Below are 18,588 nucleotides of genomic sequence, written 5' to 3'. Positions count from 1 at the left end.
AGGAAATGAACACAGGAAGCTTGTCTATAGAGACTAATGAGAACCTAGAATCAGATTCTTGGCAAGGAAGAGTGAATTCTCCTTAGATACCATCCTTAATACAATGAATTTACAGACATAACAATCACATGCTGAGTTGTGGAATTCAAAATGGGAGTCTGAATTTTACATAAATATCATGTAACTTATCAGCAGCAAGGAGCACAGGTGAGCTTTCACTCTGAAAAGTTTCCAGGTACACTTAACTTTTCCTCTTCCATTAATATCAGCAAGGCCTCAGAGACTGGGATAACATGGAGCATGGCTAATGAGGAGCTCTGTGCACTGAGCCCCCAGGGTCTTCCAAGTATAAATAATGAGCCAGCACCTTTAGACCTTGACTTTGCCAGTGGAATTCTAGTAGCTCCATGCTGATTCCTACCACGGGGAGCTTCAGCATCAAGAGGGCACGGCCTGACTGTCCCCTTTCCAGTCCCAAGTATAGGACACGAGTCTCCATTGCACTCCCCACAGAAGAGGAGCAGGGGAGCCATCACTCTTGGTCATGCTTCAGCCAAGACTCAGTGCAGCCTGGTAAGTGCTGAGGGAGATGGTGCAATGATCTGGGAATGTTGGGACCATTGTTTCCTCATCATTAGGATGAAATGATTGCTGTGAAAGACAGTTTTACTCCCCAAATAGGCCACATTTCAGCTTAGGAAGTTGTGATGTTTATGCTCTTGGTTTTCAAGAGACTCAGACAGTGTTTTTCTTTCCTCTCATGCTGATTGTTCTTCGCACTGGCATCTCCTTCATGATTGCGGCAAACAAATCTGTACAAGTTATCCCCGAACACCCCAACATGAACATGAGTTTCAGGATGAGGATATCAGTAACCAAAGCATCACAGGCCTTAAGTGCCACTGTCTGAACTCTACGTCCTTAGTAGCTCATTTCATTTCATCATGTAGCCCACATTTTTATTTTATAGAGGAGGATAGGGGCTAGGCTTTCTCATGGATTTCACATCAGGTTGTCAGGTAGAAGCAGCAGCTGGCGATTCTGAATCAGGTGGTCTGATTTCAGACACAAGGAATGTGGCCGGTATTCCCCTGTGATGACCAAGCAGTCATTTCCCTTTTCTGTCCTTCCAGGAAGAGACTTCCTGTTTGCTGCGCTCTTCCTTTGGGGTTTCTTTGTAGACCATTGTGGGCAGCAGCCAGGGAAGGATGCTGAGTTCAAAGGCAAAGATCACAGATGAACAGGCACAGGGTAACTCAGGGAAGATCTTTCTCTTGAGAGTTCACTTCAGCTTTCAACTTCCTCGACTTCTCTTGTAATCTTGCCACTTACTATCAATATGAGACATTAAGATGAGGGGTTAAGTCCCATTTCTCCTGCAGAATCTGTGAAGACATTGACAACCAACTTCAAAGGTACCTAGTGTTGTAACTTAGGGAACTCTGCTTAATACATTCTGATGGTTGGGAGATAATGGAGATGCATCAGATCCAGAGACCGTGCAGTTTTGAATCCTGAACAATCCACTGATTATTCCTATGCATATAGGATGTTCCCAGGATCTTTGACACGTGCATTATCACCTGAGTTGATACCTCATTAAGTAATGAATTGGTTTATAGAAGCTTCATATGTGATGTATATGCAATAGATGAATCAAAAGTGGACAAAAGAAAATTTAGATATTGTTATTACCATTTTAAGGTTGATCTTCATTTCACTCACTAAAATATAAGCTGCTTGACCCTGTGCATTCCTATTTCTGTAGAAGGACTTGTTACTGCTTTCCTTGTATGAGAACTTCAAAACATTCACAGAAAAATGGAATGAAAAATATGAATTTATTTTGGTCCCAATTTTTAAAAAATCATGACAAGTTTTTCATAATATACATTTTCCACATATTATGACAAGATTTTTATATCCCAAAGTTTAATTCTATTAATATTAATTGATACTTTATTTTCATTCCTACAAAACCTTTTAGAGTACAAGTATATCCTCGCAAAATATAAGCAATGTATTTTGGGAACAATGACATTCCCATTCCCTTTTCCTTTTTTGATTCCTCAGACCCTATTATTTGCTTTTCACAGAGGAGGCATAAAAATAACCTCTGTTGCATATTGAGAAGAGCATCCCTTGGCTCATAGTCTCTGATTTTCAAATAAAAAAACTTTTTAAAAAAATTTCTTTGCCAGGTAGTGTTACAGAGAGTGAGAGCGACAGAGAGAAAGGTCTTCCTTCCATTGGTTCACCCCCCAAATGGCTGCTACAGCTGGTGCTGCGCCGATCCAAAGAAAGGAGCCAAGTGCTTCTTCCTGATTTCCCGTGCAGGTGCAGGGGCCCAAGCACTTGGACCATCCTGCACTGCCCTCCTGGGCCACAGCAGAGAGCTAAACTGGAAGAGGAGCAACCAGGACTAGAACCCGATGCCCATATGGGATGCCGGTGCCACAGGTGGAGGATTACCCAGTGAGCCACGGCACAGGCCCTCAAATAAAAATTTAAAAAATAAATCATGAAAGAGCTGTAAGATTGAGTTCATCACTGTCAAGAAATTATTATAGAGGCTGGCACTGTAGTGTAGAGGGTAAAAGCCACTGCCTGCAGTGCTGCCATCCCATATGGGCACCGGTTCGACTTCCGGCTGCTCCACTGCTGATCCAGCTCTTTGCTATGGCCTGGGAAAGCAGTAGAAGATGTCCCAAGTACTTGGGACCCTGTACCCATATGGGAGACACAGAAAAACATCCAGGCACCTGGCTTCAGATTGGCTCAAGTCCTGCCATTGTAGCCATCTGGCGAGGAACTGGTGGATGGAAGGCCTCTCTCTCTTTTCCTCTCTGCCTCTGCCTCTAACTCTGCTTTTCAAATAAACAAATAAATCTTTAAGTATTGTATTGCATTAAAATTTTTCTCTTTTAATTCAATTATTCTAAGAACATCAGAGTTACCCATGTGCTACACACATAACTGGTTGAACTGAAAATAATAAAATGTGCCGATTGCCTGCTTGTGTGCTTCCTTTTACCAACACTGTTTTCTTTTCCCGTAGGATTCCAGGATATATTGAAATGCAAAATATCACACGTGTCTCAGAATTCCATCTCATGGGATTCTCAGAGGATCCAGAACTGCAGCCCTTCCTCTTTGTGCTGTTTCTGTCCATGTACCTGATCACAGTGATCGGGAACCTGCTCATCATCTTGGTCATCATCTCAGACTCCCACCTGCATACCCCCATGTATTTTTTCCTCTGCAACCTGTCCTTGGCTGATGTGGGTTTCACATCCACCACGGTTCCCAAGGTGACTGTGGACATCCACACTCACAGCACAATCATCTCCTATGTGGGCTGCCTGACGCAGATGTCTCTCTTTCTTATCTGTGGATGCATGGATGATTTGATTCTGACTGTGATGGCCTATGACCGTTTTGTCGCCATCTGTCACCCCCTGCATTACCAGGCCATCATGAATCCCAGCCACTGTGGCTTCTTAGTTTTGGCATCCTTTATGGCCAGTCTTTTGGATTCCCTGCTGCACAGTTTGATGGTCTTGCAAGTTACCTGCTTCATGGATGTTGAAATTTCTAATTTCTTCTGTGACCCTTTTCAACTTCTCAGTCTTGCCTGCTCTGACTCCTTCACCAATGACATAGTCAGGTATCTTGTTGGCATCATATATGGATTTTTCCCTATCTCAGGGATCCTCTTCTCTTACTATAAAATCATTTCTTCCATTCTGAGAGTCTCATCACCAGGTGGGAGGTACAGAGCCTTCTCCACCTGTGGCTCTCACCTGTCAGTCATTTGCTTATTTTATGGAACAGGCCTTGGAGTCTATCTCAGTTCAACTTTCTCAGTGTCTCCTGGAAAGGGTGCCTTGGCCTCAGTGGTGTACACTGTGGTCACCCCCATGCTCAATCCCTTTATCTACAGCCTGAGGAACAGAGACATGAAGAGGGCCATGTGGAGGTTCCTCAGGAAAACAGGCTCATCTCAGTCCCTGAGCCATACATCTGGACTCTTGGTGGGAACTGCAGCAAAATGAAGCTCTCAACCTATAAATCTCACTTTTCTCTGTACATGATGTGTGAGGCTGCTGCTCTCCAGATTTTGTGTCTGGTTATTATTTCTTTTGGTCCTTTTAATGAGGCATATTGTAGATTTTTTTATACATTACGAGAGGCTTGGAGAGATGAAGAGATAAAAGGCTTTTGGATAAAAAGATGAGAATCTGGGAGTGGATCAATAATTGTGACAAAGTTATTAATGAGCTTTAATACAGGAAATGATGAGGTGAGGGGTGTAGGAGAATTCTTCGTATGACTACCTCACAAGTTATGTTGTATAAATTTAAACCTATTCTGAAATAAAATGTTAAAAAATATACAACTCTCAATAAAAATTATTTGTAAAGTTAAAAAAGCCACTGATTCTTCTTGTTATTCTGCTGAACATTCCACTGAATAGTCCAATAGAGTTATTGTTTTATTCATCTTCTATATTTCTGCTCATTTTTTATCTTAGAGTTTATGTCTCTGTATTTTTATTACAATTTTGCTAACTCACCATTTTCCTGATTGCTCTGTTTCTATGTTTCTGTGTTATCTGTTATCATACTGATAATCTTTAAGTGGTTATTTTGAGTTTGTTGTGGGATGATCAAATACATGCATTCCTTTAGGAAGACATACTACTTTAACGCTGGAGATGCAGTTTATTAATTTGATTAGGTGATATTTCCCTGTTTCTATGCTTTCTCGTACTCTCCATGGATATTTGAGCATTGGGGAAAAAAAGCATCTTCCAGTCCTTACGGATGGGCTTCCTACAGGGAAAGACTTTCACAGCAGACTGTCTAGAGACTCTGGGTGACACCCAAACTTCCCTGAGTTTCTCTGTGTGTGATTTGTGCAGTTAAAGTGGTTAGCCTTTTTTTTTAGATTTATTTTTATTTTATTAGAAAGAGTTACAGAGATAGGCAGAGTGAGAGTGAGAGCAAGAATGAGAAAGATCTTCCATTCCACTGACTACTCCACAAATGGCCACAATGGCCAGAGCTAAGCCAATAAAGCCAGGAGCCAGGAGCTTCCTCCTGGTCTCCCACATGGGTGCAGGGGTCCAAGGGGTTAGCCTTTTCTCTCCAGAGCTCAGCATCTCTTCCTTCCCCTAGTGTCTGTTTGTGGTACTGCACTTCCTCTAAGGGCTGTGCCAAGGTGCCTTCCATTGTTCTCTACAGCCATTTCCATTCAATGGCATTACCATTTGAGCTCCAAGGCAGGCAAAGTATGAACCAGTGCCTCAGGCAACCCTGAGAAGTCAAAACTTTGTGTGAATGCTCCATCTTCTCTTTCCCTTCCATGAGAGATTGGAACTCCCTCCCAGGAGTTGGAAATTTTCTCCTCATTCTGCTATGCTGTTTCTGGGACAGAGAGCTCTGTAGTGGGAAAATGCAACAAACGTACTTTGATACACTTCTCCCTGGCTTTGCACTCAGCTAGGGTGACACAATCTCTTAACTCATTTATAGAGTTCTAACAAAGGTGATTTGGTTCACAATGTTGGTAAATCCAATCTCAATGGGAGAAATGAAGCCATAGAGTTTCCTATTCCATCGCCTTCTTGATATCACTAATCTCCAAAGTATACTGCATTAAAGACTTAATGACATGATAACACACATTAAAATACCTACGGAAAATACATTCTGGTGTGCAATGATCACTTACTTGGAGAGCAAACATCAGAGGCCCCTGTACTGGCAGCATTTGTTGAAAGCCTACAGCTGTTTGTGACATAGGGAGATTCTGCTGGAAGAAGAGAAATCATGGTTATTTCTTTGGACTACATGACTGATGATATACCATGGAGCAGTGTGGTAGAAACTGTATAACTACACAATGCAGAGATACATCGACACAACTGACAGTTCTGCAGGAAAATGTGGCTGAGAGCAGATCATTTTATGGGTTGTGTAACATGCTGGGGAGAAGATCGACAGATGCACAATCTTAGGGTGCATACACACCAATGTCAGAGACCCACTCTTCAGTACCTCAAGTGCTCAAGAAATTCTGAGAAAATACCATGTGCAGTCTTTAATGCTAGTGCATGGGGCAAGCATTTGGCACGGCAGTTAAGATGTCACTTTGGATGCAGGCTCTTAGTTTTGAGTGCCTGGGTTTGAGTCCTTGCTCTGCTTCCAATTTTTACTTCTTGTTACTACTGTTCACCCTGTGATTCAGCATATTGTGGCTTAAGTATTTTTGGCTCTGCCATCTACATGGGAGACCCAGGTTGGATCCTCAGTTCCTGGCTTTGCCTGACTCAGCACTGGGTCTTGAGGGCTTTTAGGGAGTGAATCAGTCACTAGAAGTTCTCTCCCTTTGTCTTTCTGTCTTTGCCTCTTTTTGTCCTTCAAATACAAAGAATGACTTATTTATTTTTTTATTTTTTATTTTTTTGACAGGCAGAGTGGACAGTGAAAGAGAGAGACAAAGAGAAAGGTCTTCCTTTGCCATTGGTTCACCCTCCAATGGCCGCCGTGGCTGGTGCGCTGCGGCTGGCGCACTGCGCTGATCTGATGGCAGGAGCCAGGTACTTCTGGTCTCCCATGGGGTGCAGGGCCCAAGTACTTGGGCCATCCTCCACTGCACTCCCAGGCCACAGCAGAGAGCTGGCCTGGAAGAAGGGCAACTGGGACAGAATCTGGCGCCCTGACCGGGACTAGAACCCGGTGTGCTGGCGCCACAAGGCGGTGGATTAGCGTAGTGAGCCGTGGCGCTGGCAGCCAAAGAATGACTTTTTAAGTAAGAATACTGGTTCCAGACTAGGAAGAACTGTGCCTGTGTCTTCTCTTTCTGGAGTCATCTGTATTAGGATGTCCCTCCTGGCTGTCTTCCTAACCGTCCTGAGGAGACAGCTCACCCCTCATTGATCACTGGCAAAAAAGGGCAGTGTACCCTCATTCCCCAGACATGTTCTACAGCAGGGGTGCCCAGCCCAGTGCACTCTGTGGGACACATTGGATGGAAGAGGTACTGTAGGAAGCAAGGTTTCCTCATGGGCAGGACTGGCAGGGCAGTTGGGATAATTAGATTGACTAGTCAGTCACTCAGTTTCAGATTCTTGGCATAGAAAATGGAATTCTCCATGGTTTTCATATTGCTGCAATGGACTCAAAGAATCACATTGGGATTTGTGAACATGGAGAACAAAAATCTGAATTTTATGTAAAGATCCTGCATCTTGGAATTCAGCAGCAAGAATCTGAGGTGAGCGGTCCTTGGAGAACATTCCAGGTGCACTTACTTTTCTCCTGTTTTTCTCCCATTAGCATCAGCAAGTCATCAGAGACTGGGCTACATGGGCCTACAGGCTAATTAGGAGCTCTGTGCATTGAGCCCCCAAGGTCCTCTCAGCACAAACAATGAGCAGAGCCTCCAGACCATGATGTTGCAGTGGAAATATAATGGTCACTCCTCTCCATGTGAGTGTCTGCATCAGGAAGCCCCAGAGTGAATCTGTCTCCTTCCCTGTCCTGAGTCCGAAGCCTGAGGCTCCCTTGAACTCCAGGCAGCAGAGCAGCAGTGGAGCCATCGCCCTTGGACATGATTCTGCTCAGACTCAGCACAGCCCAGTAAGTGCTGAGGGAGACAGTGGAAGTTGATGGGGCTGTCAGGAACACTGTTTCCTCATTATCAGGACAAGCAGGACAGCTGGGCTAGACAGCTGGGAGGGAAACCATAGACAGTTTCAGCTCAGAGGCCTATGCAAGTTTATGTTCTTGGTTCTCATCAGGGTCCAAGATTTCTCATTTTGAATTTTTCCCTCCCACAGTGATTCCCAGTCCCACTGGCAGCCCCTTCATGACAGCAGCCTGTGCATACCTAAAACTGTCCCCTGAGCACTCAGCAATGTCATGAAGGTGATGGTGAGGAGGAGGGGGAGGATGCCATGTCCCTAACATCACACAGCTTTATTGAGGGCTTCCTAAGTGCCAGGCTCTGAACCCTAGGTTCTAAGTAGCTTGTTTGATTGCATCAACATAAAACCATGTTCCATTGCCCACATTTATTTTTGTCTTACAAAAGAAATGAGGAGCCCTGAGTTTTTGTGTAACTCTTGCAATGTTGTGGAGTAGAAATGAGTGAAGTCATGTTTGAGACAAGTGAGTAGTCTGACTGTAGACACGAGGAGCATGTCTAGTATTCCCCTCTGATATAGCAGCCATCTCTTTCTCTTTCTGGTCACTCCAGGGAGGGACCCCATTTCACTGTGATCTTACCTTGGGGTTTTTTGGTAGATCACAGTGGGCAGCAGTAGGTAAAGTATGGCTGAGTTTAAAGGCAAAGAACACAGAAAGATCACAGAGTCATTCTGGGGATATTCTCTCTCTCTCTCTCTCTCTCTCTCTCTCTCTCTCTCTCTCTTTCTCTCAATCTCATTTCAAGATTTCAACTCAGCCATCCACTTTGTCCCCAACTCTTGAAATCACTCACTTAATCTGAGAAAGAGGCATGCGGTTTGGGTCTTGGGTTCCAAGACCAAGGAATGAATTAGCATTGCCTTTAGGCAGCTGAAGTTAGAGAACTGTACTCCAGCTATCAGGAAGGGGTGTCATGACAATCTTGGAATTCTACATAGGATGATGGAAACTCAAAGCTGGTGCTGGGTCTTCCCTGATCTCCCTCACTTCAACTACAGGCAAGAAAGTTTATTATCAGAAAAACCATAAAGCAGAATGACCAGACCATGAAAGTAAACAGAATAAAAGCTTTAAACAAGTTTAAAGGAAACATCTCTTATATAGCAGTTTTTCTAAAAAATAAAAACACTGAGGTTAAAAGGTGTGTATATGAAAAATATTTGAAAAATTCAGGTGGCTCTTAAAGTTCATTATTTTATATCATTGTCAGGTGCCTAGTGTAGCAGTGTTACATATGTGGTCACTGATATTACATGATTATATGTACACACATAAACTATTTTCATCAAGATTTGAGGTCCACAAAATAAATGAAAGGAGTTATGTATTAAATGATGCTAAAAGACAAATGGGAGTGGGCATATAGCATTGTGGTTAAGATGCCCACCTCCCACACTGGCATGCCTGGGTTGGATTCCCGGATCTGGCTCCTCACTCCAGCTTCCTGCTACTGCAGATGATAGGAAGTAGTGGTGATGATCAAATATTGGGGTTCCTCCAACACATGTGGAAGACCTGGATTGAATTCCATCTCCCAAAGCTTCCACATGGGAGAAGTCACAGCCATGGTAGTCATTTGGGGCAGTGAACCAGTGGAGGAAAACTCTCAAATCTCTAGCCGTCTGTGTCTCTGTTTCTCAAAACAAGCAGATACACAATGCTTGAGTGACTACTTCCATCTACAAAGGAGGGCAATCAGAAGAGCTAAGAATGATAAAACCCTAGAGGGCAACTGATACTCAGCAATATTTCCTGATTGTGAATACCCAACTTTAATTTGGTGGTTAGATAACGCAGTTCTAGCTCTTCAGGGTATTATACTTTGTTTAAGTCAAGTAAATTACACTGTTGATTACATTAAAATAAGGTATATAGCACACTGTTAGCAAGAATGTTTTTCTAAACAAGGAAAGACACTTTATATGCTTCCTTTTAAAAAGCAAAGGGTGCTTCACCAAAAGAAAATTTAGCAAGTAGAAAAGCAAAAGACCCTAGTTTAACAGAAATATAAACAAGTGTTATAGTCATTGAATAGAAAGATGACCATTTCACCCATAGATAGTAAAATTTAAAGTAATCACTGTTCATTAAAAGTATAGTAGCATAACATAATGTAGATTAAAATATATTATCTCAAAAAGGAAAGAAAGTGAGCGAGGGAGGGAATAAAAACTGAATATCATTATATTGTATCTATGAACTAAATTACATCCACTAAAACTAAAAAACTAAAAATGAATTCAAAGAATAGGTTATAATTGATTGTTATCATGGACTTAGTCCTTCTAATGTTTATGGTCTTCTAAAATTTTCATTTGAGTGTCTCTAAAGTAGATGTGCGTGGAAGGAGCTGAGTAACACGAAAACCAATCATGAAAGCACCCTAAGAAGCCTGAGTGTGTTATGGTTGAGAAGACTGGAAGAAGTTGTATGCTCACCAATGTGAATGAGAGTGGGAAAACACATCATAAAAAATTATGAATTTCTAAACTGTATAGTACCAAGTAACATTTTCTTTTAAATCCGTTTACTGTATAAACCTTAGAGTTACTCTTGAACTATATGCTTGACTAGTTGAGTTGAAAACATATACAGAGTGCTGGGTGCCTGTTATCTGTTTACTTTTACCAACATTATTTTCTTTTCCAGAAGGAATGCAGGTTATATTGAAACACAAAATCTTACACGTGTCTCAGAATTCCATCTCTTGGGATTCTCAGGGGATCCAGACCTACAGTCCCTCATTTTTGTGCTGTTCCTGTCCATGTACTTGGTCACAGTGCTCGGGAATCTGCTCATCATCCTGGCTGTCAGATCAGACTCCCACCTTCACACCCCCATGTACTTCTTCCTCTGCAACTTGTCCTTGGCTGATGTGGGTCTCACCTCTACCACGGTTCCCAAGGCGATTGTGGATGTCTATACTCACAGCACAGTCATCTCCTATGTGGGCTGCCTGGTACAGATGTCTCTCTTCATCATCTATGGATGCATGGATGATTTGATTCTGACAGTGATGGCCTATGACAGGTTTGTTGCCATTTGTCACCCTCTTCATTACCAGATCATCATGAACCCCCGCCGCTGTGGTTTCTTAGTTTCAGTGACAGTTGTGGGCAGTCTTTTGGATTCCCTGCTGCACAGTTTGATGGTATTGCAAGTTACCTGCTTCAAGGATGTTGAAATTTCCAGTTTCTTCTGTGATCCTTCGCAGCTTCTCAACCTCACCTGCCTTGACACCATCATTCATGACATATTCGTATATTTTATTGGTGTTGTATATGCTTTTCTCCCTATGTCAGCACTCTTCTTCTCTTATTATAAAATCATTTCCTCCATTCTGAGGGTCCCATCACCAGGTGGGAAGTACAAAGCCTTCTCCACCTGTGGCTCTCATCTGACAGTTGTTGGCTTATTTTATGGAACAGGCCTTGGGGTCTATCTCAGTTCAAATTTCTCACTTTCTCTGGGGGAGGGTGCCTGGGCTTCAGTGGTGTACACTCTGGTCACCCCCATGCTCAACCCCTTTATCTACAGCCTGAGGAACAGGGACATCAAGAGGGCCATCTGGAGGCTCCTCAGCAACACAGTCTCAGTGCCATGCATTTGGGGTACTAGTTGCAAAGCAGCTAAACTGAGTGTCTAGAACTACAAACCTCACCTCTCACATTCCATGGTTTTTGAGGCTCTTGTTCTCTCCATATATTGCGTGTTAAATTGGCCTCTTTTGGTCTTTTTGGTGGGGAGCATTATAGAATATTTGTTCAGGTTAACCACCACGTTTTTTTTGGACAGGCAGAGTTAGTGAGAGAGAGACAGAGAGAAAGGTCTTCCTTTGCTGTGGGTTCACCCCCCAAATGGCCACTACGGCCAGTGTGCTGCGCCAATCCGAAGCCGGGAGCCATGTGCTTCCTCCTGGTCTCCCATGAAGGTGCAGGACCCAAGGACTTGGGCCATCCTCCACTGCACCTCCTGGCTAGAGTAGAAAGCTGGACTGGAAGAGGAGCCATTGGGACTAGAACCCGGGGTGTCGGCACCACAGGCGGAGGATTAGCCAAGTGAGCCATGGCACTGGCCAACCACTGCATGTCTTAATCCTTTGATACTATGGAGCTTTCTGTAGGTTACTGTTGCTGTTGCAGACATCCTAGACAGATGAACAACTCTCTTTTTTAAAATTTATTTGACAGAGTTACAGACAGTGAGGGAGAGAGAGAGAGAGACAGACAGACAGACAGAGAGAAAGGTTTTCCTTCCATTGGTTCACTCCCCAAATGGCCATTAATGGTCAGAGATGCACCAATCCGAAGCCAGGAGCCAGGTGCTTCTTCCTGGTCTCCCAAGTGAATGCAGGGCCCAAGCACTTGGGCCATCCTCCACTGTTTTCCCAGGCTATAGCAGAGAGCTGGACTGGAAAAGGAGCAACTGGGACTAAAACTGACACCCATACAGAATGGTGGCACCACACTTTTTTTTTTATAAAAGATTTATTTACTTGAAAGTCAGGGAGAGGGAGAGGGAGAAGAAGAGGGAGAGGGAGAGAGGGAGAGAGGGAGAGAGGGAGAGAGGGAGAGGGAGGGGTGCAGTGTCCCAAGGATTTGAGCCATCTTCCATTGCTTTCCCAGGCCACAGCAAAGAGCTGAATTGGAAGCGGAGCAGCTGGGACTTGAACTGGCACCCATATGGGATGCTGGCACTGCAAGCGGTGGCTTGACCTGCTATGCCACAATGCCTGCCCCTCCTTTTGTGTTTTTACAGTTTCCATATTTTCCAAAATTTATATGTATCTTACACATGTGTGTCACCCTTCGTTATCTGTGAGAATGTGCAGTGCTGCTCATTTTTAGGGAACACCAAGGAGCTTTAGCAATATTCAGGCTTGAGCCTCTCCACCAGAGATTCTGATTTCTTCAAGTGTATGAAGACTGAGAAGAGAATTTCTAAGGCACCCGAAGTGTATGATGAAAACCGACAACAAGTTTTCAGGAGCTTCATTGTAGGTGATGAGCTACTTTTCTCTGTTTCAGGATTTTCCTTCTTTGTGTGACTTTACACAGTTTGATTATAATTTGTTTTGGTGTTAGTCTTTTGGATTTATTATAATTGGAGGTCACTGAGCTTCTTGAATATCTATGTTTACTTTCTTCTTCAAATTTGAGAAGTTTTAAATTTTAGTCATTATTTCATCATGTTGGTTCTCTGCTGCACGCTCTCTCTCTACTTATTGTGGAACTCCCAGAATGCATATGTTGGTCCTCTTATAGTATTCCTTAAATCTGACTCTTTTACTTCTTTTCATTCTTTTTCCCTCTGCTCTTTACTTAATAGTTGAAAAAAAAAACAACTCAATCTGAAGACAAAGTTTTGATTGGTTGAGTCTAGCAGTGATTGTAAAGACTAAACACGTTTTGAGTTAAAAACAGGGGAAGCTGGATATGATTCACTAATTGTGACAAAGCAATTAATATGAGATGTTAATAAAGGAAAAGGTGTGAGTGGCAAATGGGCATGCCCTGTAATACTACCTCATAATTTGTTTTATACATTTAAATCTATTCTGATATAAAAGTTTAAAAGTATAACTGTCAGTAAAAATAATTTGGATGGTTAAGAAAATGGCTGAGTCTCTCTTCTTGATACAGTCTGCTTTTGAACACTGTATTTTTATTCCAATTTAGTTATTTTATGCTTTATCTCCAGTATTTGTTTCTTTTATAGTTTACATCTCTTTATTTTATTATCATTTTGTTCATACATAGTTTTCATAATTTCTCTGTGTTATCTGTTAATATATTGACAATCTTTAAGACGGTTATTTTGAACTTGCTGTGGGATAATCAAAATATCTCCATTTCTCTGCAGGTGGTTTATTTCTGCAGATAAAATTTGTTCCTTCATGTCTCATTTGTTTCTATGCATTGCTTGTGTTCTCTGCTGAGATTGGAGTCTCAGAAAAATCAGGAGGGGCTGGCTCTGTGTCGTAATGGGTAAAGCCACCGCCTGCAGTGCCGGCATCCCATATGGGTGCTGGTTCAAGTCCTGGCTGCTCCACTTCTGATCCAGCTCTCTGCTATGGCTTGGAAAAACAGTAGATGGCCCAAGTCATGTCTGTGGGAGACCTGGAAGAAGCTTCCAGCTCCTGGCATTTGATCGGCACAACTCTGGGAAGTGCTGCCAATTGGGGAGTGAACTAGTGAATGGAAGACCTCTCTTTCTCTGAGTCTCCTCTCTCTCTGTCACTCTTTTAAATCAAATCTTTTTTTTTTAAAAAAAGATAAATAAGGCTCTCCCAGTCCTTATGGATTGGCTTCATGAAGGGAAAGACCTTTACTGGTAGTCATGTTAGACATTCTGGGGAACCTCAAGCCTTTCTGGGGAGGCTTTGTCTCAGGGCTTTTGTGTGTGGTTTTGCAGTTAGAGTTTTACCATTGTCCTCAAGGGTGCATCATCTTCTCCTCCACTTGGTGTCTGCCTGTGGCACTGCAGTTCCTCTGGGGGCTGTTCCTAGCTGCCCTCCCTTATTCTCTGTGCCCCACATAGCAATGTCATTACCATAAGTGTCCAAGTCAGGCCAGGCATCAACTCCTTCCTCAGGCCTTTCTGAGAAGACAGAACTTTGAACACTCCACCTGCTCTTTCTCTTCCACAAGAGATGTTAGGAGTTGAGTATTTTCTCTCTGCCATACTGCCTTTGGGGCAGGGAGGGCCTTGTTGTGCACATGCAGCGAGCACTCTAATGCACTTGGACACAGCTCTTGCAGGTTTTGTGCACACCTAGGGTGACACAGTCTCTTAGCCAGTTTGTTAGAGGCCAGACACAGGCATTTTGTCCCTGTATATTAAGTCTTGCCATCATGTAGGAAATGCAGACCTGGGCTTCCTATTCTGTATGTCACTGATATCACTGTGGCCAAATGCATATTTTTTAATACTTAATGAGCTGACAACACTCATTAAAAAATTTAAAGGAAATGCATCATGGAGTGAAATGAGTACTACCTTGGTAATCAGAAAAAAGAAATCACTGGGAACATTTGTTGGGGGCATTTGGGCAGTGACCTAGCAATGGGATTTATCTTTCTCTGGTTGTCTTTGTCTCAGCCTCTCTGCATTTCAAGTGGATACAAATAAATAAAAAGAGCACTAGTCTCAGCACAGTGAAGACTGTACCTGTGTGTCCTCCTTCCAGAATCATGTGTGTTAGAGGAGGCAGGGCTGCATGTCTTCCAAAATTCCTGAGGAGAGAGCCTTAGCCCTCCATGCTCACTGGGCATGAATGGGAAATGGACCCTCACCCTCTACTCATGCCCCACAGCAAGGGAGCCCATACTGTGTGTTCTGTAAGACAGAGAGCTTGCAAGAGGGACTGTTGGAAGCATGGTTTCCTTATGCACAGGACTAGCAGGGTATTTGCAATTATTAGACTGGCAAGTCCCCAAAGAAAAGTATCAGTGCAAAGACCAAAATTTTAAGAGCTTGGTTCTTGGGTAGAATTCTGAACTATCAGTGAGAATTCTGCTTTCCTTTTATAGTGCTTCTTTCAAGAGTAACTCCTCATGTTTGCATTACTATTTACTGCATCACAAGGTTAAATGCAGATATGTTTACATGTATGGGGTCCTTCAAAAGTACAAGGAAATGCCTATTTTGAACCTTTCTTTCAACTCTATTTCCTATGAACTTTTAAAAATTATTCCTTGTCTTTCTTTCAGCTGTTCCTAAGTAACTAATCATAAGGTGCTAAATAAATATGTAATACTTAATAGTCTTATAATATATAAAAAATTCAAGGCCAGCACCACAGCTCACTAAGCTAATCCTCAGCCTTTGGTGATGGCACTCTGCGTTCTAGTCCTGGTTGAGGTGCTGGTTCTGTCCCAGTTGCTCTTCTTCCAGTCCAGCTCTCTGCTGTGGCTTGGGGAAGGCAGTGGAGGATGGCCCAAGTGTTTTGGCCCCTGCATCCACATGGGAAACCAGGAAGAAGCACCTGGCTCCCGGCTTCAGAATGGCACAGTGCACTGGCCATAGCAGCCATTTTGGGGGTGAACCAATGGAAGGAAGACCTTTCTCTCTGTCTCTCTCTGCCTAACTCTGCCTTAAAAAAATTCAGTAAAGACACAATTTATAAGAAGACTCATTTAAAAGATTAAAATACCAATACGTGGGGCTGACATTCTAGCACAGTGGGATAAGCTACCCCTTGTGACACCGGCATCCCGCATGGGAGACTGAGTCCCATCTGCTCCATTTCTGAGCCAGCTCCTTGCTAAGGCACCTGGGGAAGCACCAGCTATGGCCCAGACACTAGGATACAGAAGAAGCTCCTGGTTCCTGGCTTTGGCTTGGCCCAGCCCAAACATCTGTGGTCATTTTGGGGGTGAACCAATGTGTGGAAGATCGATCGCTCTTTGTCTCTTACTCTCTTTGTCACTCTGCCTTCCAAAGTAAATTAATAAATATATTAAAATTAAAAACAAACCTATTTTTTTTGACAGGCAGAGTGGACAGTGAGAGAGAGAGAAAGAGACAGAGAGAAAGGTCTTCCTTTGTCATTGGTTCACCTTCCAATGGCCACTGCGGCTGGTGTGCTGTGGCTGGTGCCACATCTACAAACATCTACAAACACCTACAGCCAACTTATATTTGATCAAGGATCCAAAACCAATCCCTGGAGTAAGGACAGTCTATTCAATAAATGGTGCTGCGAAAATTGGATTTCCATGTGCAGAAGCATGAAACAAGACCCCTTCCTTTCACCTTACACAAAAATTCACTCAACATGGATTAAAGACTTAAATCTATGACCCAACACCATCAAATTACTAGAGAGCATTGGAAAAACCCTGCAAGATATAGGTACTGGCAAAGACTTCTTGGAAAATACCCCAGAAGCACAGGCAGTCAAAGCCGAAGTTAACATTTGGGATTGTATCAAATTGAGAAGTTTCTGTACTGCAAAAGAAACAGTCAGGAAAGTGAAGAGGCAACCAACAAAATGGGAAAAAAATTTGCAAACTATGCAACTGATAAAGGGTTGATCACCAGAATCTACAAAGAAATCAAGAAACTCCACAACATCAAAACAAACAACCCACTTAAGAGATGGGCCAAGGACGTCAATAGACATTTTTCAAAAGAGGAAATCCAAATGGCCAACAGACACATGAAAAAACATTCAAGATCACAAGCAATTAGGGAAATGTAAATCAAAACCACAATGTGGTTTCACCTCACCCCGGTGAGAATGGCTCACATACAGAAATCTACCAACAATAGATCCTGGAGAGGATGTGGGGGAAACGGGACACTAACCCACTGTTGGTAGGAATGCAAACTGGTCAAGCCACTATGGAAGTCAGTCTGGAGATTCCTCAGAAACCTGAATATAGGCCGGCGCCGCAGCTCACTAGGCTAATCCTCCGCCTAGCGGCGCCGGCACACCGGGTTCTAGTCCCGGTCGGGGCGCCAGATTCTGTCCCGGTTGCCCCTCTTCCAGGCCAGCTCTCTGCTGTGGCCAAGGAGTGCAGTGGAGGATGGCCCAGGTGCTTGGGCCCTGCACCCCATGGGAGACCAGGAAAAGCACCTGGCTCCTGGCTCCTGCCATCGGATCAGCGTGGTGCGCCGGCCGCAGCACGCCGGCCGCGGCGGCCATTGGAGGGTGAACCAACGGCAAAGGAAGACCTTTCTCTCTGTCTCTCTCTCTCACTGTCCACTCTGCCTGTCAAAAAAAAAAAAAAAAAAAAAAAAGAAACCTGAATATAACCCTACATTCAACCCAGCCATCCCCCTCCTTGGAATTTACCCAAAGGAATTTAAATTGGCAAACAAAAGAGCTGTCTGCATCTTAATGTTTATTGCAGCTCCATTCACAATAGCTAAGACCTGGAACCAACCCAAATGCCCATCAACAGTAGACTGGATAAAGAAATTATGCGACATGTACTCTATAGAACACCATACAGCAGTCAAAAACAACGAAATCTGGTCATTTGCAACAAGATGGAGGAATTTGGAAAACATCATGCTGAGTGAATTAAGCCAGTCCCAAAGGGACAAATATCATATGTTCTCCCTTATCAGTGACAAATAACTGAGCACCAGAAGGGAAACTTGTTGAAGTGAAATGGACACTATGAGAAACAGTGACCTGATCAGCTCTTGTCCTGACTGTTGATGTACAATGTAATACTTTATCCATTTTAGTATTTTTTTTTGTTCTAGTACCATTGGTTGAACTCTGTAATTAACACAGAATTATTCTTAGGTGTTTAAATTTTAACTGAAAAGTGATCCCTGTTAGGAATCTGGAAAGCATTATGCTGAGTGAAATAAGCCAGTCCCAAAGGGACAAATACCATATGTTCTCCCTGATAAGTGAAAACTAACTGAGCACCAAAAAGGAAACCTGTTAAAGTGAAATGAACACTATGAGAAACGGTGACTTGATCAGCCCTTGCCCTGACTGTTGATGAACAACTTAATATGTTATCCCTCTTATTATTTTTTTTGTTTATTTGTTCTACTTAATACTTTTGGTTGAATACTGTAATCAATACACAGTTATTCTCAAGTGTTGAAACTTAACTGAAAAGTGATCGCTGTTAAATATAAGAGTGGGAATAAGAGAGGGAAGAGATGTGCAATTTGGGACATGGCTCAAGCTGACTTACCACAAATGGTAGAGTTAGAAACATACCAGGGGATTCCAATTCAATCCCATCAAGATGGCATGTACCAATGCCATCTCACTAGTCCCAGTGATCAATTTCTGTTCACAATTGATCATAATGATAAGACTAAGAACCAAAGGGATCACATAAACAAGACTAGTGTCTGCAAATACTAGCTGATAGAATAAAAAGGGAGAGAACAA

The 18,588-nt window shown here is 43.0% G+C and overlaps 2 protein-coding genes and 1 long non-coding RNA gene across 4 annotated transcripts in view; 2 read left to right on the top strand and 1 right to left on the bottom strand.

Moving 5' to 3' along the window:
• LOC127489333 (uncharacterized) overlaps positions 1 to 18,588 on the bottom strand; it is a 54,026-nt gene that overhangs the window by 497 nt on the left and 34,941 nt on the right. The window contains exon 2 of one of the 2 annotated variants that reach the window (XR_016222961.1): positions 5,737 to 5,817. This is a non-coding gene — a long non-coding RNA (uncharacterized LOC127489333). The remainder of the gene's footprint in view (positions 1 to 5,736; positions 5,818 to 18,588) is intronic. The other variant, XR_016222962.1, reaches the window with a different exon arrangement.
• LOC127486339 (olfactory receptor 7E178-like) lies at positions 3,078 to 4,055 on the top strand. Its single transcript, XM_051830184.3, has one exon. It carries the CDS (start codon positions 3,078 to 3,080, stop codon positions 4,053 to 4,055), a length of 978 nt encoding a protein of 325 aa, XP_051686144.3.
• Positions 7,180 to 11,361, top strand: LOC149121545 (olfactory receptor 7E178-like). Its single transcript, XM_089316280.1, has 3 exons — positions 7,180 to 7,281; positions 8,313 to 8,332; positions 10,311 to 11,361. Exons 1-3 carry the CDS (start codon positions 7,180 to 7,182, stop codon positions 11,359 to 11,361), a joined length of 1,173 nt encoding a protein of 390 aa, XP_089172406.1.

This window comes from Oryctolagus cuniculus, chromosome 16 (genome assembly GCF_051225735.1).
Source record: "Oryctolagus cuniculus isolate XC-2025 breed Fujian yellow rabbit chromosome 16, ASM5122573v1, whole genome shotgun sequence".
Lineage (NCBI taxonomy): Eukaryota > Metazoa > Chordata > Mammalia > Lagomorpha > Leporidae > Oryctolagus > Oryctolagus cuniculus.
This window is presented reverse-complemented; position numbering and strand designations above follow the sequence as displayed.